At 40.7% G+C, this 26,912-nt stretch overlaps 1 protein-coding gene across 5 annotated transcripts in view; it reads right to left on the reverse strand.

The window, feature by feature from the left end:
• Positions 1-26,912, reverse strand: part of LOC105452681 (fasciclin-2) — a 93,021-nt gene that overhangs the window by 11,539 nt on the left and 54,570 nt on the right. For 2 of the 5 annotated variants that reach the window (XM_011694017.1, XM_011694014.1), the window contains exons 2-7: positions 12,828-12,999; positions 12,108-12,143; positions 10,008-10,171; positions 9,287-9,555; positions 7,890-8,952; positions 7,138-7,590 (exon numbers count right to left, since the gene is read on the reverse strand). In XM_011694017.1, the coding sequence (XP_011692319.1) occupies positions 7,138-7,590; positions 7,890-8,952; positions 9,287-9,555; positions 10,008-10,171; positions 12,108-12,143; positions 12,828-12,999 (2,157 nt within the window). Of the gene's footprint in view, positions 1-4,680; positions 6,220-7,137; positions 7,591-7,889; positions 8,953-9,286; positions 9,556-10,007; positions 10,172-12,107; positions 12,144-12,827; positions 13,000-26,912 lie in introns of those variants that run through there. The other 3 variants (XM_011694018.1, XM_011694015.1, XM_011694016.1) reach the window with 3 other exon arrangements.

Genomic DNA, 26,912 nt, shown 5'->3' on the forward strand with positions numbered 1-26,912 from the left:
TTTTGAGAAGTGCCTCGGACCGAAATAAAAAAAAAGACAATTGCTGATTTTATTAACGAAAAATCGTTATTTGTTTCATTACTCTCGAATTACTTCACTCGACTGCACGCCGCAGTATTTCTTTGCCGCAAGATAACTTCCATATAATCGTACAATCGGCCCTACAAAGCGAGTCAATCGGAATAATCCCGCATTCCCCGCTAATTGATTCCGTCCGCAATCGCGTCGTCCTCGAGATGATGATGCCGGTGCTCGAAGCGTCCGGGTGAAAGCAAACGCTCCGCGCAAACAATGAGTCGTCGTCGTCGTTCGCCGAATGGAGCATTTATACGCTCGCAATTTATCCGGGGATGTGGTGCGGCGGCAGTTTGCGCGGAGAGAGGGGGATCGATCCTCGAGCACAAAACACAAAGCCGCCTTGATTTCCCGGCAGAGACAATTCCGGCCGCGGCGCAAGAATCGAGAATCGATTGATCCTGCGGATTGCGGTGGGGTCGGTCGCGTGCGCGTGTCTCTCTCTCTCTCTCTTTCTCACTCTCTCTGGATTCGAGGCTCTCCACAAACACCGGCCCCGTCACCGTTCCAGGCGGAGGAGAGAAGGAACGAATCTCGCGCGCACACACGTGCTCACGTAATTAGTCCGCGCGAATCGCGACACGTCGAACAATCGCGCATAAAGAGCCGTTTGTTCGTGTGACTATAGCTATAGTATCCCCCCCCCCCGCATAACGCGGATTTAACGTTAAATTGCTGTCTGCTTCCGAATTGCTGTAACCTTTCGGTACGAAGAAGCTACACAATGCGTTCCGTATTCTCGTCACGAAAATTCGCTGCAAAATTTCACCATCTTAATTTTAATCTCTACGAGGAAGACATCCGTATTGTTGCAAAAATGAATTAAAATCAATAGACGCGATGTTCGTATACAAAATAAAAATAGAGCAGCAAAATTGAAAAACGTGAAAAAATATACGTGGCGCAGAGAGACGATCAATTCGCGTTAAATGCGGGCAATAGAGTTTACAATTCTCTTTCCGATATTGACAAAAATGCACTGGGCTTTGTGACAGAACGTTGCAACTCTGTTTGGCAAAAGTGGAATAACGGAAGACCGTGTGTCTTTGCCGAAGCAGCGCGGCGGACTGAATCGATAAACCGTGGTCTGTTCTCGTTGCAATTTCACGAATCCTTTTATCGAGACAAAGTGCGAATTTCGAGGGATTCTCCGTTCGGCCAGTTCCAGTTACAATCGTTCCCGGGGCTCGCCCGGTGATTTCCGCGCCAGAAAGGAGGAAAACTCATCGGAGGAAGATTCGCGACGGATGGGATGCCATTTCGGCAACTATCGTCTCCCCTTCGAATCGGTTTTCTTCTGCCATCGGCGTCTGCTGCTCGTCGACATTGTCTTTATCATCGGTTTAAAGCCTTCCGCCCGACTCCGCGCTCGTCTTTCAGCCCGGCTTGAAGCGTCGTCGTCTAAAAGCGACTTTATCCGCGCGCTCGCGCTCGCGCTTTCTTCCGCCTCGCGAACGTTTTCCGAAGTTACGCTGAAAGTTTATTGTCACGGGAGGTAAAACGGCGTACTTGCGCGTAAAAGATGTTGTCGTCTTCCCGTCGACTGGGTCCAGTCGAGCTTTTACGACTGTAAACGGAAGTAAGGAGCTTGTGTTGTCCGTCGGGGTCCATACATTACAACATTTAATCTCGTATCCTGCGTGGGACTGCGTCGGCCTTAATATTATCGACACGACGATAAGGTGCCCGATACCTTGAAACCGGATTAATCAATATCATTCTATCGCTCGGAAACAGAAGAGCGGACGAAAGAGAAATCGAACAAGAAGAAATTCGTACTGCCCGTTCGGAGCTCTGCTCTTGGATCCGATTATTCTATTTCCTTTTCGTCTCGCGAGACACAGGATGTTATTGGTTATTTCAGTTTCCGAGGCATGGGAATACATTTGCGGGAAAAGTTGTTGTTTTTGTAAACCGGCATTCGTAAAGATTTGCGGACGTGTTTGTTTCCATAAATTCGCGATAGTATGCCCTGTGTGCCTCAGTCTCGATAAAAGTTTGTTGTACTGTGCGAACACCAAGGAATACCTCGGGTCCACTACAGTATTTATCTATTGGTAATATTATTCGATGTAATCGGTAATTAAGATCGAATTGTTCTTACGCTACGTTCGATTACGTATTATATAGTTCATCTCGCACTTTCACTGTATTAAACTTTAATGACAGACTTTTTGCGGGTGCATATATGAAATAAATATTTTATTACCGGAAAATTTTTAACTATCTTTCAATTTTCAATATTAAATATCTCAGCCACTTAATTTGAAATAAAATCTCTGCTAAAATTGAATTCAAAATAAACAAAAAAAATAAAGTGGCTCTTCAGTTAATTTCAATTTAGAACTTTTAAAGAGATCCTTTAAAATTCGTTGACAACATTTCAATTTTTAATAATAAATTCGTAAAATTAAGGGCAGTGTTTGAAATTCTCATCACGATAAATTCGACTTGAGATTGTTGAAAAAAATCCGTCATCAAAATCCGATACACGCTCTCTCGTCGTATCAAATGCCAAGAACTCGTGAACGAGTTCTCCGCGTTCTCCGCGTTCTCCACCTAAACGGGGACGTCGGTGTATGGAATGGGAACACCGCCGATGAGGCTCGGCGTAACGCAACGCTAAGTTAAAAAAAAAAATTAAGAAGGGGAGTAATGATAACAAAGCGCATGCCATGCGTTGTGGACTAATATCTAAGAAACCCAGGCATTGCGAACAGACATAAAAGAGACGTAAAAAAGATTTAGGTCGAAGACCTCGTCACATCGAGATCGATCGTCGGTGTTTTCGCGCGAGCCTCGCGGGGAGGCGATCGATGCGTATGTGTGTGTGTTTGTGAGTGGGTGTATGTGTGTGTGGGTAGGTGTGTGTACAGGCACTTGAGGTAAAAGACCGCCCGTTCCGGATACGACCAGGCCTTCGAGATCGAAAACCGCGCTCCTTTTGTAGTCTCTTATCCAGGAATCGAAACCGTTGTAATTTCCCCAAGTTCAATTTTCGACGTGAAAGAATAGAGGGAAAATGTACCTTACGCCAATCGTGATCGCGCCGTTCCGCTGGTCCGGAATGAGTACGTCGCGAAACAGCGGCAACGAGTAAATGAGAAAATTCAGCGAATTTCCGCGACGTTAAAGTTAAAACTAGCTGTGACTTTTAATTTTCAACGGCAACTTTTTAATTTCAGTGATTTCTAGGTAGAGAGTCTCTTTATCATTTTAATTACTTTAATCTTTTTATTATAAAAAAAATCATTTCACAATTTAATTTAATATTGTGGTTTTTTAACAATTAATCTACAAATGTTCCAGTTACTCCGCTCGATATTGGAGAACGGATTTGCGTATCTCTCGCGCCGAAATCTAAACCAGTTAAAATTAGTTCGATCTCGATTCCATGTCTCATCGACCGAGATTAGTGATTAATCACGATGTGGTTACTAAGTGATAATTACGGCGGCGGTGATGATGGCGGCTACTACCGGTAGCGGCGGTTATGGATACGTAAGAGCTACGGCGATAACAAATTTATAATTATATTGTAAATATAATTAGAATCATATAAAAATCGTAATGATCGCAACACACAGATCATGCGCACACTAAACACGTATCTCAAAAACTAGTCAAGCAAAACTAATGATGACTGAATAAATTCCCCAAAAAATAATATTAAGATTGTACAAAAAAAAAGAACAAATCAAAGGCAAGAGAGGAGAGAAAAATTAGACGCAATTTTCAAAAATTAAACCCAACATAAAATAATAATTGGCAGTTGTGTGAGTCGTCGTTTTTTCTTTCGGATTTTGTCTCGCGAATTAGCGTAGAATCCGACCATAGAATTATGGATTATCCTATTCTATTCGTGCGATGTTCTTTTACGAGGCAAGGAATTTCACATGAGCGAGCGGAACTCCTCGCGAAGTCGCGTCACGCACACAAGATCCAGAGGAACTTTAATCCTATAGAACGTATCCAACGTGGACAAGAGATCTGACCATGAGGTGACAAATGAATAAAGAAATTGGTATATACTCACTCCGTGAGTGCGGTCCACTCGACGCTACAAATGCTTCGAAACATTTGATTGACCAGTTAGAAGAAAAAATTTTTACTAATTGACCAATCGAAAAATGCTCCGAAGCATTTGCAGCATCTAGCGGACCTTAGCCACGGATACTTTTCTTCGCATTTCTAAACACGCGCGATATAATATCATTCAAGTTTGAGATTTTCATTTCGCAGAATTGTCGAAAAATTTATACTATAACGATTTTATATTTTATTATTGCGTAATACAAAAATACACAGAAATACAATGCATCTAAAAAAAATATAGCAATATATCTGTTGGATACAGGGTACTAGGATTAAAGTTCCTCTGAATTTCGTGTGCGTGACGCGACTTCGCGAGGAGTTCCGCTCGCTCGTGTGAAATTCGTTGCCTCGTAAAAGAACATCGCACGAACACGAATCGTGGCGTATAAGTGTCGACTTTTACGAAGGAGGAAAATGTCCCACCTCTCAAGGCCTCGATAAAAACGGATTTTTTTTTATTTTTCGTAAAGGCAAGCACCGTTGTTCTTACACGTTGTATAACTTTATAAATTTTTTTTTGTTCTGACTGCTATGATGGATCTGCGAGTTATACGAGTATACTTCGATCGCGTTTGCTTAATCGCTCTAATATTCTTCTCTCCCTCCCTTTTTTCGCTCGTCAATCGATTTTAGAACGTTCGTTAACTTCCTTTTTGTAAAAATCAGAATCGCAAAAGACGTGAAAAAAGTGATGACTAAAAAAGTCTCGTCTCTAAAAAGTACTTTCGACGTGTACCGATAGGTCGAACTCGGCAAACAAGCTCCGGATGCTCCAATTATTTACGTACTCGAACGGGACACGATTATTACATTCGCGTATTCGTGCGCGACTTAACACGAGTTAAGCCGCGATTCTAATCGCAGCTCTTGTTTCGTCCCCTTAATATCGATTATAATATCCTTCCTTCTCGTTGGTAAACTTTGCGCGTGAGTGTGTATAGTAGGACAATTCAGGGCAGTAGTACTCTCTTACGGTCATTAACCTCTTATAGTCTCACGCTTGTATAGTTCATATCTATATCCGATATAAATCGTTAAATTTACTGCTCGAACCAACCTATATGTAGGGGAAGCACATTTCTTCTCTCTTTTCACCTATCGATATAACATACAATACAAAAGTTTCGTAAACTCCAAGGGTTGACGAAGCATAGTCGTGACTTATGTATCTTAGCTCTGTTTAAAAAAAGTGCATATATAGATCTGACTTTAATTAAGAAACAAAAATTATAACGCGCGAAATATAACTGGTGCAGCACGTTATTCGTTTTGGTTACGTGAATTCCATCGCACCACTAAGAGCGGCGCGAGGGAACATTATCCTTGCGCACTGTGGCGGCACCCGTTTCTTACAGAAGTCTCACCAAAGTATAGCCTTAACTTATACATGAAAAAAAAAAAGAAAAAAAAAACAAAACGTACCAGTACGTTTATACTAACACGCAGTGAGCATTTAACAAATACGTATAAATACACTTCGCATCACGACTTTTTCACGACTTCTTCCTTACAGAAACCCACTTAAACGCTATATCTCTCTCTTTATTCTCTCGGAATGTAGACCGGCGAACGTATCAATTTACTCTTCGTTGTCGATTCGTTTACTGCTAAATTGGATTATATAAATGAACGGACACAATCGTGTACAAATGTCCCGCGATCAACTTTCATCGTGTCTCGCACGAAACCTTTTTTCAACGGAAATATACGCATTCGTATCCGAGAGATTCAATCCCAGGTAATTCGATCAGATTCGAACGAAACACGAGAGTCGCAGGAAATCACGAAAGAGGGTGTGTTTATATTAAGTGGAGCTATGCGTGTCACTTTTCGTCCATCGTGGTGTCTCGCTTGTACTGTCGGCCTCGCGAATTCGCCTCGCTTCCTATCGCGTGCGTTCACGACGGAGGGAGGATTAGAGCGCGAGGAGCAAATATCCCTGACGGCGACTCTAAATGGCTATAGATAGGAGCATTACTGCTGCGGTAATGGCGACGCCGGTCTTGCAAGTATCACCAGCATTACTGTAGTCCTCAGAGCCCGTAGAGTCTGAATGGATAAAAAGGCTCTGTGTAATAAAAAAGATCTTCCCCGCTCCAAGTACGGATGATGCCGTCGTCGCGTAAAACATTTTCTTTAACATCTCTACAAGCCCGCCGACGGTCACCGGGTAGCTTTAGCTAGCTGGTGTCTTGCGTAGGGTTAAGGGATCTGAGGACTTCTTCAAATCCTGTAATCTTGATTAACGCCAGAAGGACCAGAGGGGGCTTGTTCTATCTTTATAATAAATAACTTTACATTCTACGTAAAAATAGAAGGGTAGAAATTACGTACCGTGTATAAAAAATCGCGATCGATTTGATCGAAATTACTATCGCGAGTATTAACGTAAAAATTGTCTATTCCTGTAAATGTACGTTTTATTAAAATAGTAAGATATTATATGCTCATACTCACAAATAAATATAAAAATTTTCTCTTTATCATTTTATGCATTCTACTAACATTAATATTAAATTTATAGAACACATAATTGCTTAAAACAAATAAAGTTAAAATGTTTAGCGGATAAAATAAATATTTAGGCCTTTCTGACGATTACAAGATCGTTTCGCCGTCGACGAAACCAATTAGGAAAGTTATTGAAAAAAAAAAATAAAAAAAAATAAAAAAGATAGTTTAACTGAGTGGAAACCTCTTAGGCGAGGAAACGAAAGACCTCAAATAACCCTTTTCCCTCCCTCTTGAATGAACAAAAATAGGGGGCGACAAACTGACAAACGATTTGAAGATCGCGAAGAAAAAAAAAATTCAGTGCAGTAGCTTCGTGCACATATATATAAATTTCAAAGGGAATTATATATCTCGAGTGGAAATCATTACGAGAAATGTAGATACGTCATGGCAATAATTATGTTATGGATCGCAGGAACACCGAGAATTAATTGCGAAGGGCCACTAACTTACCTCTAGCCGTCTTAAATTTCATGTATCCAGGTTTGCTGTAGCCCAACATGTTGTGAGCCTGCAGCTCAACCGCGTAGAAGGTATCGTATCTCAGTTCCTTAAGGTACTGTCTCGTCGTCCTGCCATTGACCTCTATCGATTGGCAGGTGCTCCCCAACGTCTCCCAATCGCCGAGGACACGTCTTATCTGGCAGTACTTGATCAGGTACATGTCTATGGGTTGGCCATTGTCGAGCGGCGTCACCCAGCTGAGCTCGTACTGTTGAGAGAATCGAGAGATCTCGTATTCGTTGCCTGGCGTGGTCAGGATTCTCGGCTCTTTCGGCACCGTTCTTCCCGGCGTGATCTCGCGGTAGAAGTTACCCCAGTTACCCAGACCGACCTGGTTCCTCGCCGCGAATCGGAAATCGTAAGGCGTCTGCGGTTTCAAGCCATCGATGGCGTACATGGTACCTGGGGAGCATCGTTTGCTTGACATTTATTATAAATGAAATAAACTTGAAATAAAAATACGCTAAATCACACGAAAGTAAATAACATGGAAAAATAATTAAAAAGATGGCATAATTTGACTAATATATTTATGTCAAATAACTTATTATTTTTGTACTTGTAAATAAATACTACCACAAATTCTAAATTGAATTTATTTTGTTAAATATTTTATGTCTTGATAAATAAAATTGAAATAACTCGCAACTATTTTGACGAGTAGTTCATTAAAATTGAAAGAATATATATTTAAGGCTTACCGACAGACCACGTTTTGTTTTTCGCGTGCTGCCAGACGTCATACTCCTCTTTGTACTGCACGGTGAGAGAGGTGATAGGCAAATCCGGATGCGTAGGTGGTATTAGATCGAATGTTATCGTCGTGGCAGTGACCTCGGCCATCTTGACGCTCAAGAGTTCGCCAGGTTTCGTCGCTTCCCTCAAATCGATCAAATGCTCCCGCGTGCCGTGAGTATTCATGGCGATGCACTTATAAGTGGTATAAAATCTCTGGTCGATCGGTGTTACTCGGAGGGTGGAATTCGGTCCGTTTCCGAACTGCTTAAACATATTGGGGTAGTAAATGAGAGGATCCTGATCTCCATGTACGGTCCAGCGTATCGTCGCGTTCGGTATGCTCTCGGCGATGCAGGTGAGATTGACTGGTCGCTGTTCCCAGGACCATTCCGTCTCGTTCTTCATGTGGCGGAAGGAGGGCGGGAACTCCACGGTCAGATGGCCGTTCTTGTAGGCGACGCCGCCGGTATTTTTCGTCACGCATTCGTACAGGCCGTCGTTGTCGGTGAGAGCGTCATGGATCGACAGAGTGCCGACGGTCTCGCCGGACACGTCATCCGCGTCGTTCCTCACGACGATCCGGTCGTCCTGCGGCTGAGCGCCCATCACGTATGGCTTGTCGTGGGTGAATTTCCTGAAGGTCACCTCGGGTGGTGGTCGGCCGAAGGCCTTGCATTTGATATCCACGTTTTTACCCTCCACCACGGTCTTGTTCAAGAACTCCATGATTTTCGGCTTGATAATCACGTTCACCTGGATGGTGGCAGTAGCGATGCCGGCGGCGTTCGCCGCGCTGCACTGATATTCGCCCACGTCCTCGCGATTCACATTTGTGATGGTGAGCATACCCGTGACCGGATCGACGCCGAAGCGGTCGGTGATAGATAGATTCTGTTGAGTTAAAGACTTAACCCACGTGAACATTGGTGGCGGTTTGCCGCTTGCTTTGCACGCAATGTTCGCGTTTTCGCCTTCGACGATGTCGACTGGACTCAAGATCTCTTCGATCACGGGTCGTATGTGCACCTAATAAGAAGTAAATGATTGATAAGGAGAAAGTACGTTATCAGAAGGCTTAAAAATAGATACAAATTTATTCAAATTTTCAGACAGATAGTCACTAAAAATTATTAGCAACAAATTAAATATATTAGCAAATTAATAGTACATTAATGAAAATTAAATCAAAAGTAATGTTGTTGTATTAACGTACGACGAATGAGTATAAATAAAAAAATATAGTCATAATTATTCAATTCATATAACATTTATATAGCACTATATAGTTTATATAACTTCTGAAATAATTTACAATTTTTTTAGTCGATGCAATTTATTTAAGATACTTAATTGTAAGTACCTCAACGCGGATAGGTCGCTCTTGCAATTCTCCCGTGGTTGGGACCGATGCGCGACATGTGTACACGCCGTCATCGGACTCTTGGACATTCTTGATCTTCAAGGAGTACGTATCTATGATGTAGTGATCATTCGTACTGATCAGATCTCCGTTGTTGTCGAGCCAATCGATCGAAGGCGGCGGCCTAGCGTGTACTTGACACTGAACATCAAAGTCTTCCCCGAGAATCGGATACTGATTTTGTGGTGCATTCTTCCATGTGATTCCAACTATTAATAACAAAGCGGAAGTTTTGTTTGGAAAAATGTTGCGACACACTGTGCAAATCTCTCGGAAAGAAAAATATGCGTATCATTTAATTATCTGTTTAGATTTAATTAAAAAAATTTTTTTACTGTCATATATATACATATATATATATATATATCAAAGTATCTATATATTTGCAAAAAACTAGGACGAAATATCCATTATTAGATATATTATGTATGTCTGCTTTATTTAAAAAGTTACGCACAATTTCCAATAACGTTTTAATCGGAAAATTTCTACTATCGTTATAAATTTACATGCACTATACAGATTTTTTGAATTGCTTTATCTCGTGACATTAATTAAATACCGATATACTCCTCGCTGGCAGATATTTTATTCTGTATCGGAATAATTTCACAAAAAAAATAAAATTAAAATGCGACAGATCCTTCAATTCTATACTCACTAATAGTATCAATCGTCACGGACTTGCTTAATGGCACATTAAGCGCGTAAGTCCCTTTACACGTGTAGTTCCCTTGCTGATGCTCCACAAGGGAATTAAAGAACAGAGACAGACTACCATCCTGATGCAATTCGGTGTACATGGGCGGCGTCGTGCTCTTCGTTCTGCAAAGAATAACGTCGCAGTTGGCGAAACAATTCGCGATAACGGTCAAAAGCACAACCAATGGTAATGATGATAATGATCAATGACATCGCATGGTGATATTGCGCGTTCATACATGTTCTTCGTATGGATGACGCGAGGATGACGTGTAAACGACGAGATGCATTCACATGACCTCGTATTATTCAACGTGGTACAGTACGGCATGGCATATCGGCATATGATGCAAGTACAGGTATATGATGATATAATGTATTCAAGCAATTTCCATATAGTGTATCGGGCGATGAGATGCCGGATGTAATATCGCGTGACGTCGACAATGAAGGTTACGAATATGGATTTTGCGGATTAAGAAGGTGGAGGTGTGATAGGGCTGGAGAAGCGCGGCTGCTCCGTGACCGCATTTCCGTCTTCAGAGAATGGAAAATCGTCGGAAGCACGTGTGTCGAGAATTCAATATCTCGAACAGAATAATATATGGAAAATATCGTAAACGTCCAAAAATTAATTCGTTATCGCGGAGCAGCCGAGTTATATTACGACAATCACGACACACGAACATAAAGGTAGGCGATTGATGATGAATGATGTGAGAAGAAAGAAAATATGATACTGTTGTGACAGTCTGTCAATTATTCAAAACGATCGAAAAATCCCGACAAAAAAATTTATTATTTAATTTACGGTCCTAATTTATAGCCCTTTCTCAAACGTGGACGGCACGTGAATTTTCTCTGGCTCAATTTACCCTCGACTCGTATCGATTCTCGTAACAGCCTGTACATATTCACGTAATGGCACGTATGGAGAACGTATAATTGAGTGGCGCAAATTGCTCGAAAACGGGGCGATTTTGTCCGGGAATGTCACACGCGGCACTCTTGACGACGAATGTACTTAATTATGCAAATCGTACTCCGAGTTTCGAGTAATCGTGCAAACACGCGACACGACGAATCAGTTACCAGGGTTAACGTTCGTTAGATTATTTGATCGCTGGATTAAATACACTTCGCGGTACGAGAGACACGCGGCACATATATTAGCCGTTAGCGATATCGGACAGACTTGCACGAATAGAGACATAAATATTGCAGATGAGGGTGAAATAATGTTTGCGAGTATGCACATAATTGCGCCATTATGGAGCTGCTTAATTACTGCTGATGCACACGGACGCACGGATACACGTACGTACATACGCGGTGCCCTAGAAAGATCGTGTTTCATTTTTAATCCTGTGAACCCGAGCAGTTTAATTATAAAGCTAGTTAACATTCAAAAATTAAAGAGCTCGAGCCAAATAAAATTTCAAGAATGAAAATAAACGCGAAAATAACTTTCAAAAGGTTTTAAATAAATTTATTTTAACACAAGTTAAAAAATTTAGACTTTCATATGCTCGACGTTATAAAAATTTACGTGTCGTCGAAATGAATCTCTTTCCCTCTTCGCAACAAACGAAGTCTCCAAATTGTTGACACAATTCAGAAATTTGAAGGAACAATAGGACACTCTCTAGGTTACTCTATATGCACGAACGTACATAAACGAAAAATTCGTCCGATGAATTTTTTTTCTCCCCGGGCCAACGAGTTTCCTCGCTTCGGCATGTGCGGGTCGGTGCTCAATAAGTCAGGTTCGGTATACACCGATGCGAACGTTCGAAACTTTTCCGGCTTAACGAGCGATAGCCGGTTCGCGAACTGCAATCGGCTCGCGTTGCAGCAATTAAGAGAGCTCCGTGGCGCGAACTGCGGGAAACGTGGCTAGATCGTGGGAAAATGATTGTATCGAACTCGAGGGAGGCGAAGTGACGGGTGAATGTATCCGCAAATGCGAAAGGTGGAAACAGGAGGAGCGGCAAACAGAACGAGCACTACTATACGGTTGCATGTTTAAGGTCTCCAATTCAATGGATTTTATACTCGCCTGTCGATTCTAGAATTGATCGGCAAGACGGAGTTTCTGTGTATGCGTTACAAATAACAGAAATTTTCGTTGAATTAGTGTTGCTTTCCACAAAGCTTTTCTGTTTTTGTGCGTTTAATACGTTAATATTTTTGTGTTAAATTAAACGCTTTACCATACTTTTTAGCTAGTAATTTGCGCTCTCTATAAAGATTTATGTCATTAATAATCGTGACTGAAATTTACAATTTCATGTTGTGAAATTACTTTGAGACGCATGACGTGTATAATTATTATTGAATTGTAAACATTTTACTCGCGATCTTAATCAAAAGAAACGTCATTTTAAAATTATTTCATTACATCGCGCGCGCTAAATTTTATTTTTCAATTAAAATAAATTTCGCAAGTACTTTAACGATGGCTTGACATGAGATATATTATTCGCTAGGAGTGTAATTGATTAATACAGCAATTCGTATGTAAATATCAACGATACAAAAGGAAGAGAGTCTCTAGATTCATCATTCTTATAATTGCTTGTACGTAACAAGCTCGTCAGAAAAGGATCGTATAGCGCTATAACAGTGTTGCGCGGCTTATATCTCCGACTAATTAACTGTCAACCATCTCGATTGCTAATTATAATATAGATAGAGAAGCGCCGTTGACACGACCGCTTTCGAGTCATCTTGAAAATTTATTTATAAAGCGAAACTGTCGGTGTGATAATCGACTTACTTGCGAGTCTCGATCACGCGGTTCTCCGGGTCGAGCCATTCCATCTGACTGACAAGCGCCGGATTGTCTACCTTTGGTTTGCACGTAAGGATGATGCTAGATCCGACCGGCTTCGACTGCTTCTCGCCGCGCGGCAAAATGTCCAAGTACGGTTCTATTGCGTTCGTGTAAGCTGCAAGAAAAAAATCACGAATGTTATTAGGCTGACAAAAGAGACCAAGTGCGTGCGTGTATAACATGTTTATGTGCAACATGGTTGCTAGGGATCGACGGAAAATACCGGTTTCGATAATGATATAATTAACGGAGCATTATGACGATCGTCACATTTATTTCTGTAAAAAATGCAAGAACTGTGAGCGTGCAATGGTTGCGCTCTCATCTCTCGCAATTTTAAACAGACACTTATTTTAAGTATGCAAATTTTTAGTTACAAAAAGTGTTTTAAACCTTTAAAGTTTTTATAATTTATATTTGCATATCTTGTTCTAATTTATTATCATAATTAATTGTGTGTGAAAAATTACGCAAAAGTGAACAATAAACCGTCGAGTTTACCATATTTTTCAGTAAATTATATTTTAATTATAAGCTTGAATAAAATTTTAATTCCTTTCTTTAAAGATATTAACATTCCATATATATTTAAAAAACAGACGTGTATGATATATTAATTAAAAAATATATTTAATAATAAGAGAAAAATAATTTTCAAATTTCTAGATGTCCTCCTAAATTTGTCACATTAAACCCATTACAAAATAACGAGCAAATAAAGATTAACCTGTTGTTTTCTTAAGTTCACACAATTTGAAACAACTCTCCGGAGAGATAAAGAGACCGCGCGGTTGCAGTCTTACCCACGCGAGTCGGACGAGGCGACACCGCCCCCGGCAGCAGCGGGGGTGGCGCCGTCATCACGTAAATGCACAACACGGAGAGGCAGATCGGCGTCGTCTCGGCGCTCATGGTCGCGTCGCGTTAACGGAAAGCGCCTTCGGGGACCGAGATGCGTGCGTGAACTATGACAACGGTATGCGAGCGTCGTCGGAATGCAGGCGTGCGCGACGGGTGCCCCCGACACCGTCGGTTCGGTCCGGCTCGGCGTGGCAGCGGGCATAACAGGAAGCGGGAATTGAGCTAATTAATTGCGGCGAGCGAAAGTGCGGAATTGCCCTAACTGGGAAACGCTCCGTGACCTCCTCCTCCTCCTCCTCCTCTTCTCCTCGCCCCGCGTCATCCGGACGTAAACTGCATCAGGGGCGTAATGCAGAATAGATGCTCACTCGCCTGTTCTCCCTCTCCCTCTCTTTCTCTCTCTCGGCGCCCCAGCTCTCTACGAGCTCATTAGCTCGTTAACTTCGCGCACGTGAAACCCGAGTTACCTGACGAATGGAAATGACGGCGCAACGAGGGAATCATTATCGAATTTACGGCGGGCCTGGTAGCCGCAGCAACTGAAACTACTCGTTAAGTCCGTGGGAATTTCTCGAGAGTCACGTGGAGAAGCGCCGATTCCCGATTACATGCGGTTAACTACGGAGCTTAAAGCGCGACGAGTGCTTGCCACATTCGCAACTGACGGTCGATTTCCGTTTCGCGCGGATTAAGTGGGACTTGTAATGGATTTGCGTACCGCGTTGTATCGGCAGCCAATCGCTTCCCGCACACGTGCATGACACCGATTGTCAAATTGACAGCGCGAGCGTTTCACGGGAGAAAAATCGAGCGATCAGTGGGGGGAAAAAAAATATGTATATATTTTTTTTGTGTGTGTAATCCGACGCAAGCACAATACGATGAGCGAGCCGTGTAATCGAAACACGGGATCGGGGCCAGTTCGCCTAAATAATTCTCTTTTTTTTTTCACTAGGCGCGCAAGAGCGCGGCGCTGTGTAACAGTTGATCTCGTAAATACTGAAACCGCGCAGTGGTGGATGCTGCGAAAATAATTGAATACGGATTAAAAAAGCGGGGCTCGAGATAGTATGTACCGGGGCTATGCCGCTGATGCGAGCGAGCAGCTCGCGTGTGACGCTGATCGCGTCTGACGTAATCGACAATGGCACGAAAATTGAAACCCGCCGCAAATTGCCGGCGGAAAAAAAGTCGATCTCTCCCGTTCCCGCGCCGCGAAAAACTCCCGTGCCGTTGGTAGATATCAGGAGACTGAACAAAAATACGGTAAAAATTTTAAGCGAAATTCAAAGACGTCGTCCCAAAAAGGATAATGAGGCGGTTTCAATTCTACCTTTCAACTGTCACCTGTAAAATTGATTCCGGATGGCCCAGTTTTCTCTCTCAGAGATTTTATCTCTAAATATATATCTATTAAAAAAATAATCGTCTCGCAAAAATAAATATGTCATAAATATTGCATTTGCCATTAATCCGCCGCTTCTGTTTATCCTTCCTTTTATCTTTTGAATCAATTATTTATTATACATTTATTTTAATTACTTTTGCCATATTAAATTTTGACGATAATACGCTTCGTTAAAGATATTTCCGGTGAAATCTGTGCGAGATGATTATTTTATCGCGGATAATACAAATGCACCGTTTGAGAAACCTAAGAGAGAAAGAGAGAGACCCGTTAATTTCTGTAATAGCCCGCGCAAGGACGCGGAAAGGTTACAAACCTTCCTAACAGAGGAACTTCCTTAATTGGCCTAAGACTCATCGGGATGAGTTCTTGCGTGCGGTCAATTAAAGGATCTCGCCTGCGCGTTTCGCTTCGCCCTGCCCTCCCCCCTTCCCCGCAAATTCGGGGGGGATTTTAAGCTGCTTTTACATCTTTCTGTAAGTCGAAACGACCAATTGAATCTAACTATGCAACGGGTACGACAATCATGAGACGGGCATACTAAATATTTTACAATAAATTTCTATAAAAAAAAAAACATTCAATTCGCGCTGCTCATTAAGTCTACGCTCGCTTTTAAAAAACTTTTTCAAAAGCTTTCAGTTTGCGTACTCGTATTGACGTACGTAATCTCTCGAATATATCACATTCTTTTTTTATATAAACCATAGAAAACATGGAATTCTTCGTCGAATTTATTTCGAGTAAAAATATAAGTGTAAAAATAACTATGGCTGAATTGATCAAATTTCGATTAAATTTTGTTATACTTTCTCCAAATTATTTATATTACAATTAAACTGTAGGCATTTCATTAAACTATTGTTTGATTGTACTGGTAGAAACTAACACATTCACGTCCCAACTTTAAATGTGCGCGATAGGAAGCGAAGTGCGCCTTCTCGTTTTCTCGAAAATTCACACGTAAGAGGTCGAGCTTACAAATTGCGATAAGTTTCAACGGTACATTCGAGCTGAAGTCTGTATCTAGGAGGAGCATCGTGATAAGACACTGCAACGTTCGCTTAACGCCACCGGCATTTACATCGCGAAGCTTTGCTTGAACTTCGAACTGGGCGAATGGTGAGAAATGTGTTAAATCTTCCGAGTCGTCGCTAATTGTCTCCGACCGTGCATTACGTACAATAGCCACAATCAAGCGGCAGTCGTTTTGATTAATGACTCGACTTTAGCCCGAAAATATGCTTTCGTTCTGCTATCGAGCCCCCGATCTCTCGAAGGGCTATCTCGAAACACAATGGGGGGAGGGAGGAATTATAATTTTGGCCAGCTGTCATTTCGGTAGCCTGTGCGCACAATGGCGAAACTCCCTGTACTAGAGGTCTTAATTTTGCTCTCACGGCTCTGTCATTTCCGATAAGAGATTTCGTATATAATCAAGAGAGGGGCGAGTCGTTAAGGATTACGTCCCCGAGAGCATTGTCTCTGGTTCGTAAGGACAGCTTATTTATTTGCCGTTCTCGCACACAGTCATGAAACGTCATTTCGTCCTCGCGATAAGACTCGCAAATTCATCATTTCCGGTCCGCTTAGGCGAGTGGGCGGGTAGACTAGGGTGAAGATTTTCCTACAGTCACTTGGGCGTCTCGAAATGTGTTTCACAAGGAGGGGGGCAAGCGAGCAGACGGTCCCCCCTCGAACAATGGCAAGACATAAATCGCAATTATGTTTCCGGCGCACTGAACTTATTCGATTTTATCTACGCCGAGTTAACTCTCAGCGATAAAAGTATCCGATCAAGTTACAAGTCATTAGATTGTTAACAGAATTAAATATTTTTTTTTCACAATAATTACAATCTCTATCTTGTATAACATCTATAAAAGTAATTTCTCTAAATACAGCTGTTCTAAAGAAAACATACTTTTAAATATTTAATTTCCTGCTATTTTTACATTGTAGCAATCATTCTTATAAAAATCGATCCGTATTAAAATTCCAGGTTAATTTTGATTAAATTAAAACACCCGATTTAATTACCTGTCTTATTTATATAATATCCGATTCTAAAAAAGATCATAAATTTTGTTGCATAATGATAATTTAATACAAAAAAGATATATAATTGGAAATTTCTTAATTGCTTCTGTAATAGATTTTCAGAAACATGTTTGTTTGCATCTCGTGAAGAGAAATCATCGCGTTCGCGTTTACAAAAAAAAGCGCTGATATCATGATAGATCATTGCTGTCGCAGAAAAATACACTATCATTAATTGCTCGTTAATGCCGTATTCAAAATGTATTCGTCATTACGCGCGAAACCCGCCTGTTCATCGTCGCGATGCGCCATTATATCGTCGTACGAAACTCATTCGGCGTGAACCGCCGAAGAGAGCAACAATACGGAGGGTTGTTCCTGGGAATCCCCCCATTTTCGGCCTACACCTCCGCCTCTCTCCTTCCCCCCACTCTCCATCCCTCGAGGGCATGCGCTCGGGCAGATTCTATAATCGTTTCACAAATTCGCCCGAGTCACCGCGCTCCGCTTCTTCTCGCCACCCCGCGTTTACAACGGTGTACCGCATCAGCCATTATCCACCCTTGAGACTCGCAAATTCATCGTTTCCGGGGCGCACACCGCGTGTTCATCCGTGGGGGAAGGGATACACGAGGGACGTGGCAGGACTTTTCCCAAAGATCTTCGGGAAGAAATGCCGTAATTGACTGGGTTCATCGGGGTCGGCTTTGGTCGCCTCGCGAAATTGGCAGATTGATACATTGATGATATATTATATTTCTTTTTGTGACAAACATAAATTAAAATATATATAAATGTACATAGAATAAAGAACACACAGGATAAGAAAATACGAAAAGCGGAATTTCTTCAGATGTGTTGTTCTGACAATGAGACTGAAAAGTGTTCTGCGATTAAAGTGCATGAAATTGCTTTTATTGCGATCTAACATATCTACAAAGAGTTCCAATAATAAGAATGCAATTTTAATCTCAGAATAAAAAAAATATAATATTACATCTTAGATTATGTTTTTCAAATTAACTTAAGTTTATATAAACCTTTACACAAAAAAATAACAGTTTACAGTTCTCTTAAACATTATTTAATAAAACCGCAATACACCAATCTCCTCAAGCTAATCTCGTTTTACATTTATATGAAGTTTGCGTTTCTAACTTATTTAGATGTACAAAGGCATTATCTATTCAGGAGTTATCATCTCGCATCACATCCCGGGTCGCACCGGATCTAATTTACCTCCGAAACTCACAGATTCATCGTTTCCGGCGTACACGTGTGCCCTCGTACAAGAACGTCACGATGTGGAACGGAATTTGGAAGCCTTTTCTCGGGACTCTCCTCCGCGAAGAAATCCCGTGATTGCCCCGAGAGGTTAGCTCATCAGCTTCGGCTTTGGTCGAGCCTGTGTGTGCGGATGGCGTAGGAAGATAAAGGTCGGGCGAAAGGAAGACCGAACGAAGTCCTGCAGGAGCGAGCAAGAAGATCCACCTCTCTCCCAGGACATCTTATTTACGTTAGTTAGGGTTTGTTGGCGCAGTCACCCCAGGGGCTATTCAATGCCTCTCGGCCGCCCATTTCAACCCTCCCACCCCCCTCCCTCTTCCCCGCTGCTCCACCGCCGTTGACGCACACACATCTAGGAGGGGTCCTTCCTCGGCATTTCGGATCTTGCCATTACACTCGCGCCAGAAAACTACCCTCCTAACCCCCGGGGCCCATCCACCCGCCCGACCACGCCCGACTCGCGTACACCCTCGACTCAAAGGCGATCCGTGTGTACACCGTTTGCTTACGCGCGTGCCACCCGGTGTACAGGAGGCCGGAATAGTGCTCCCCGGTAAACTCCGACGACATGTCACTCGAGCTGGAAGAATTCGATCCGGGAGGGTCGAGAGAAGCCCACGAGAGTGGTGCTAACTGCGTAGCTGGATGGAAAGATCTTGCTGGGAAAGGTCTTGATCAGATCCCGATATGGAATCGAGATCGAATGAGAGGAGTCGAACAGAGGAAATGACGACGCTGCGGCGACAGGATCTTCCAAAAATGTGGCCAACTGGGAAATCTCGGCAAGGTGAATTCAATATTGCTGACCTCTTCGCCGTCTCATTCAGCTTCCAACCTTCAGAATATATATTTTCTTTGTCTTATCTATGCAAATCTGCATTATTTTATATTATTTATGTTTTTTAAATTAAAATAATTAGTTACAAAAATTATTTTTGGAAATTTGTTCCATTTACAATTCTTTATTTTGAAGTTTTAATTTTTTTCTTCCTTTATTATCATAATGTACTGTTTTCATTCATTAGATTCGAAGGGAATTTTTTTGCTGCAGGTATATATTTGTATCTTTAGCTCGTATTGTCTATAGTACGGATGTACCGATTTGTACCGCAAGTTACTTTCTCAATTACGAGAGAATTACGGGGGATTTACGAGTGCCGAACAATGTGGAGTACGGCGCGTAGCATAATGCGGAGTAAAGTGCAGCATTTGAATTTCGATGCGTGGTGAGGGGGAACGTTGCACGAAACTGTGAATACCGTCATGCGCACCACCCTGTAGGCTTTGTTAAGGGCTCGTTACGAATGAAGACCGAGGCTTTGTTAAGGGAGCGAAGGGAATGAGGAACGCACCGATTTAATTAAGGTAACGTTACAGCGTGTCGATGATAAGGCTTCTACGCCAAATAGACTTTTGCGAATGTATAGTCGGAGAACGGATATATCAACCTTTAAAGCTTAAAAAAAGCGAATACGCTAGATCATCATTGTTGTCATCTGCAATTCTTTTTTAGCGGATGACATAAAATTATTTTATATTGAATTTTAAAATGTTCTATTTGCGAGCAGTTATGTACGTGGATATAAATCGCAAATACCATTTTGAAGTCGTAATTTCAGGTGATCGACAGACACTGGCAAGTCCTTAAATATGTCACATCGTGAAATATATGATTACCTCTGTCATCAGTATTCATAAGATATGCGCTACTCCAGAAGGCTATTGTAGTTTCTCATAAAAAGAAAGAGCCCATAAACTATATAGGAAGCCATAAAAATCGAGTGGGCATTTACGGCGCGCATCTTTCTTTTCATTGTGTGAACAAAAATAGAGATAAAATGGGAAAACTGTGCAAAGACGTTCTTTTATCGAGGCAAGAGAGAGTGGCGAGGGGAGGAAAACCGCGGTAGAGATTGGATCAACGACCGGCATCGAACGCAGAAACGGGAAAATATTAGTCGGACCAATGCAATTCCCAAAGTTCACGCGAGCGCGATTAGTTGCAGAGATTGCGCCACAGTAATCTTGTCGATAAACTCACGCGATTAAATAGCCCGGTATCGCGCGGAAGGATAATGAAGTGGTCGAAGGGTGCGTCGGTCACCAAACCGAAATTACATAATAATCGGAATGAGAGTGTTGTGTCTGTGCAGCTCTTTCGTTCGTGACGATTTGCGAATTGTGGCGAATTAAAATTTACAAGTTGCAATAAAATAAATCATATAATTATTTTCATCAAATAATTATTTTAGTTATATTCGAATTATTGTAAAGTTAATGTAAAATATTAAAATAATGTATCGTCTATAAAATAAAATAAATAATTAACATAAGTTTAATGCATAATATTGTAAATAATATAATTTATTTTATATATTATAAATAATTAAATAAATAATAAAATTTTGTCTCTGATGTTTCAATATGTATAAACGTACATGTTTTATTTTTAATTCGAATTTAAATCAAAATATTAGTTTTGCTAAAAATCAACAAAAACGTGGTAATATTTTTAGAACGCGGTACTAAAAGGCAGAGAGAAAAAGAGAAAGAGATCAAAGTTCGCATAATTGCTTTCACACGCAAATTTTCGCGGAAGGCACAGTGCGAAAGGGATAGAGAAAAAGTGAGTTTACCGTCATTAGCGGCGGTAATAGCTGAATTTTCGTTAACATAAAGACTACATTAAACGTTAATAATGACGCGTAAGAGATACTCTTCTCCGTCGAATCGACCTGCGGCTTTTACCCCGTGTTAAAGTATAAAGTAGGATAGCTCCACAAAGGAGAAACGCGTGAGAGGATCATCTTGATACCGGTCGGCGTGCCGTCGCATCGCGTTGCACGCGGGCTCACTTTACAAAACCCGAGAATCCTCTAAATCTTGGAATCAGAGGAAGAACACCTTCTCTTTCGACCGGTCAAAGGCCGCGTACATACATATATATATGTATATAACCGTATATAAATGTATATATGTATACATGCGAAGGTGTAACGGCGAAACCTTATAAATCAGACGGGAGGACATAGCCTCGGGGACGGTAAGACGCGCCGTGAAGAGAGCGATAAAAACTTCTTCCAGCGCACAGCTTCTCCAAGCGGTAGATAGGCGCTCTAATTAAATGCTCAACGGGAGTCTCTTTCTTTCTCTCTCTCTCTCTCTCTCTCTCTCTCTTTCCTTCCTTCCTTCCGCGCTTTTACATTCCCTTTCACTTTCCCTTCCTCCTCGACTTGATTAACATCGGGCTTTCCATCGACTATTCTGTTTCGTCATCCCTCTTACAAGAATTTATTAAAAAAATGTTTTATTATTTTTATTTCGGATTTATCGAAACTTTTTGCTCTGCGACATAATAAATATTAAAATTATTTTAAAATTATAATAAATTTGACTTTTATCACCTCGTAAAATTCTTCATTAAAGAATTAAAAGATCAATTATTAGCTCTTATCTCCTGGTCCTTTTTATCTTCGTCTATTCATTTCTCAATATCTCCGTTTCCACATTATTATACGTTTACGGTTGTTTAACAACAAGCAAATTTCACACACGTTGTACGTTTGTTAACTTCCTGTAGAATTAATATACTGGAAAGGAAATGTTGCTAGAGGCTGTCAGCGAGCATTGGAGTTTAGTTTATATCAGTTGCTTGTCCATAACAAGTTAGTTAATCGATGTGTGAATTATGCAACGTAAACGCGAGTTATAGTTCACAGGTTATCGTCCAACAGAATAACTCAATATTCTCCGTTTTAAACACGCGTTTTCATTGTAATAAAAATAATTAACATGAGAGCTTAAAAATAAAGTTCTCTCTCTCTATCTCGTGTTTTCCGTCATTCTTTCCATTCTTTTGTATTTTTCTCACATCAGTTCGCCTGAAAAATAAGCTGACTCCGCAAAGTCTTCTTCAAACTATGGTACAAATAAATGGAATGGAATCGTTGCGAAGATAGGCAAAGGGAACATTTTTGCAGACGCCTCGACGCGGCGATTCCAACCGAGACAAACAAGTCGCCCGAGGGGGTGACCGAGACGAAGCGGGGCGGGTCCGCGTTTGAGGAACGCGACATTGGGTGTTTATGAATGTCGCGGCGGCGTAGGGGAATTGGATTGAGAATCCCCGATCTCTTACGGCGTGATGAAATATGTCGAAGTACAAGCGTGCCTTTGACACCTGGGAGCTGGAAATTTATGGGGATGCCGAGGAAAGTTTCAGACGGAACGGAATAGCATGCTCGACGGCCAAGTTGTTGCTCCGCCGTTGTAAAAATTATTACGACAGTTGGAAGCGTGTTATGCAACGTGAAACTGAGTGATATATTATCTTTAAAAAAAAGTTAAAATATTTTTTAAAATTAATTATTCAATGGAATTAAACGACGTTCTTCCAATAAAAAAAAATTAATTATATATATCAGCTTTTACTTAATGTGTATTTCGCAAAAAAAAAAAATGGTGTCAAATAGAACCGAAGCCTTCGTGGTAATTTGCTTGGCGTATAATTGAACGATGAATTAAATTATAGCCCTTAATCTGATTTAGTTGAAAGTAGCGTGCCATGATATTAATAAGAAGCTTCAATCGCCGCGTGGATAACGAGGTTTTCGTTATCGGATGAAATTCCGGAATGTCATTTGCGGAGTGCTAGCAAGATGTGACGACATAATAGCTGCCTTCCTCCTCGCGAGAACTATTCAATACTTGTGCTCCGTTTAAAATATTTCCCTATCCCGTCGCGAGCGCCAAGTTGTATTTAAAAAATTTAATATAACTTTTAGTTTCTTACAAGAATGAAAATATCTAAAATCAAAAACAAAACAGCGTATCAGCAAACAGAGAATGTGGAATGTTATTTAATAAATATGCATGACAGTATTTTTAATCGAACTAAAATGGAACTAACTGGAAAAGACAGAAATTTGTAAAACCGAAATAAATTGAAAGGAGAAAATACAAATTACGTTCGAGCAAAAATTGGACGTTCGCTTTGTATAACGAGTTCGACAGGCTGTTCTATATGCAGGAGATACGTAGTGTGTACACAGTTTCCGGCTTCCGTAGCTTCGCACTCGATATTAGTGTCGTGTGCAGTGTAGGCATGTAACCCCCATAACTTTAAGTTTCTCGGTAACATATTCCATTATTTAGCCGGATACACGTATTGGCGAATGAGTTAAGTCAAATTAACGCGATTACCGCTATTCACACTATCCGTACGTTCACGGGATAAATAATTCGTGTGCATAAACCGCGAATTTCCTTCCGCATTTCGTAAACCTTCCTGTAAATCTATAATAAGTGCAAATAACGTTTAGATTTTTTCCACATAGTTACAAAATTTTATTCAACGAAATTCATTTAATAGACTAGAAATTCTTTTTAAATAGTTCGATTTCATTTAAAGAGAAAAAATAAAGTAGTAAAATGAGAACATTATGTTAATTTTATTACATATCTTCGCTACTTTATCGGAATTAAATAAAAATTAAAAAAAAAAAGAAATGAAAAGTAAAATTGTCTGGTTATAATGACAAGGGAGAGAAATGCAAGTCGATGTCCTTCGTGATCGCAATCCTGGAGACACGATATAACAAGGGGTATCGGGTAATCTGCAGAGCGGGGATAAAACGTGCGCGTACGTGAAGTCGCATCCAGTCGCATCCCTAAAAGGCGGCGCCTTCAAAAGCGGTCGGGCTCGTTAGAGGCGAACCTGTTTTGTCTCGTTTTATACGCGTTTATACACGTGCTTCACGGCACACGCACGTACACGCGTCCGTTACGGGCGCACGCGTGAGCGGCCGTCTCAGTTCTCCCTAAGTAGAGCGAAACGCTTGTGACGTAACAGCTCGTAAAAGTCACCGTTTAAGCCTTAAAGACGTTAAACCGCGACTCGTCTCTACCCGAGGATCGCAATATATCCTGATAAAGAAAGACGCCGCGGAATACTAACGAGAAACGCAGAAGGAATTGAGGGTAAACGAGAATAGATGAAACGAAAACGTGTCAAAAGCGAGTTAAGCATTAAATTTGTAAATTTTGATTTCAAAGAGGAAGGAGAAAAGGAGAAAAGACAGATGCTTTATAAATATATAAAATGTTCAGCATTTCAAAAATCTCATTAATATCTTAAAACAGATTTTTTAAACATTTATAATAAAAATTTTTAACTTCTTAATGTGATCTCATGCTCTATTCTCTGCATTCTGATAATTTTCTTTTTCGCCGTGACATTTTAATAATTTAAAGACAAATCGACATATATCGACAGAATATTTTCCGTAAAAATCATCTGATATGATAAAGTTATCATTCATCACCATTAGTCCTGCGATGTCGTAACGTTATCTCGAATAACGTTACTCACGCGGTCTTTATCCCGCCGATGCATAATTGATAACGTTCAGCGGACGGCTGAAGACCCACTAGAAACCTCCTCTATAATGCAGATCAACAAGCCTCGAGAGTACAAGAGAGTCCGGAGACGTGTATCGCGCGATCGCTCTGTCCGCGGTCGTCTCGATTTTATCATTTAAATGGAGTATCATCTAAATATTGCGTCTCTCTGACGTTGCGTGTATATGCAAACGTACTACGGAAAAAAAGGGGAAAAAAAGGCGGAGAGGTGGAAAAAGGGAGAGAAAGATTCTGCGATTTTCTTGGGGCGTCGTATTGAAAGACCGCCACGGCGTATTTCTCGTTTATTTGGCATTCAGCGTGTGCATAAAGTAGACTGCGCGCAGCCATGCAGTTTCTGCATAATGCCGGGGAGAGATAAGCATCCAGGACGTTGACTCTTCCGGTCCTGCCACGGTTACCTTAGTTATAGCTTATACATCCTTGATATATTCACCGCAGTTAAACGCGGATGGGAAAATTGAGCGGATATACCGTGTTTGTATAATATGATGGGGCAGTGTCTTTTTTATCTATAGATTAGATTTGCTGCCTTAATTCGGCCTGCTTTAACTCGAAGCTCGGGATAGCTAAGATAATAAACACAAAATCATATTGTATTGCAGTCAAGAATGAAATTTACAAGCAATTACAAGATTTCAAATTTGCATTAATATAATTTTTTAAGAATGCAATATTTGTCAAACAGAAAATATTTTATTGTAAACAATTAATGTAAACAAAATTATAATTTACGTTAATTAAAGTCAATTAAAGTTACAATACAGTTACAATTTACACACAAATGTTGAGATTTAAATGTTAAAACATTTTGATTGTGCAAATATAAAATTACAAATAATTAAGGATATTGTTTATTTTAGAATTGATGACGCGCAAATCTCATTTATGATCAATTTCGTCTAATTGCTTGCATTCATATCTTGTTACTATATTAATTTTAGTTACAGAACGATCTATAAACACTCTGAGTACACAACTCCTGTGGCATCGTATTGCAAATTCATATGCCGATTAATTTTCGGATATTGCGATTTACGTACAATTAATTTTTGAAAGTAATAATTATCGGATATTAAAAGGAGATAGTCGTTAAAGATAATAACTCTAATTCTGTGGTTTATAGATAGGTCCGATTGTTATAAAATATATAGTGATTCAAAAAATTTTTTACAGCACCAGTTTCATTTTAAACATTAGAGATTAAAATATTTTTCAATATATTTCTCTGACGTGAAAATATCGATCATGTATCGTGTACTTGCACCACAGTATGTGCATAATGGGCATAGATAAGCCTTGGAAATAGCTTCGGCTATCGTGCATGTACCTCGATGTAATCGAATGTCACTTAGAGATTGCGGATAGAAAAAATATACATGGGGCACACGGAAAGCATTTTCAGCGTCGTGACAGTGATTCTGGGAAAAGCATTTTCGTGTAGTACACGCGCGTTTCGCGCGTTGCTTTCGACATTATTTTGAAGGTCTGAACGAAAAGAAAATGTCCCGTGTACCCGATGATATTCCAATTCATAACTGCATTTGCAGTTGCACGCACGCAGTATGACAGCGTCAAGCAACAAAAAAAATCTATCTCAGAGTTTTGCTATCGGCGCACCGCTACGGGAACATGGTCGCATTGCTATCGCGATAGTTTATGCACGACGTGCACGCAATGTCCTATAAAATCGCGCGATCGCGCTAATTATACAAGAAGCCTAGTAAAACATAGAGGCCGAGATATAAAAGTTTTTAAATAATTATCAGCGATTAAAAAGTTAGATCGTTTCAGTGAATCGAGTTTCAGAGACGGCGTGTTTCAGTTAGTTCTTTTTGGAACTTTGGCAGAATTTTAATTCGGAATGCAGTAATCCTGGATGCTTAAAGTTGGAAGCTTAAGCAGAAAGGCACAGAAAAGGACGTCTAATAGATTTTTCATAAGTGAAAAACGAGTCTACATTCGTTTTGTACCTCACAAACGTCCTCTTAAATGACATCTGCAGTCTTTTG

The sequence above is a fragment of the Wasmannia auropunctata genome, unplaced genomic scaffold, assembly GCF_000956235.1.
Source record: "Wasmannia auropunctata unplaced genomic scaffold, wasmannia.A_1.0 LD336026.1, whole genome shotgun sequence".
NCBI lineage: Eukaryota > Metazoa > Arthropoda > Insecta > Hymenoptera > Formicidae > Wasmannia > Wasmannia auropunctata.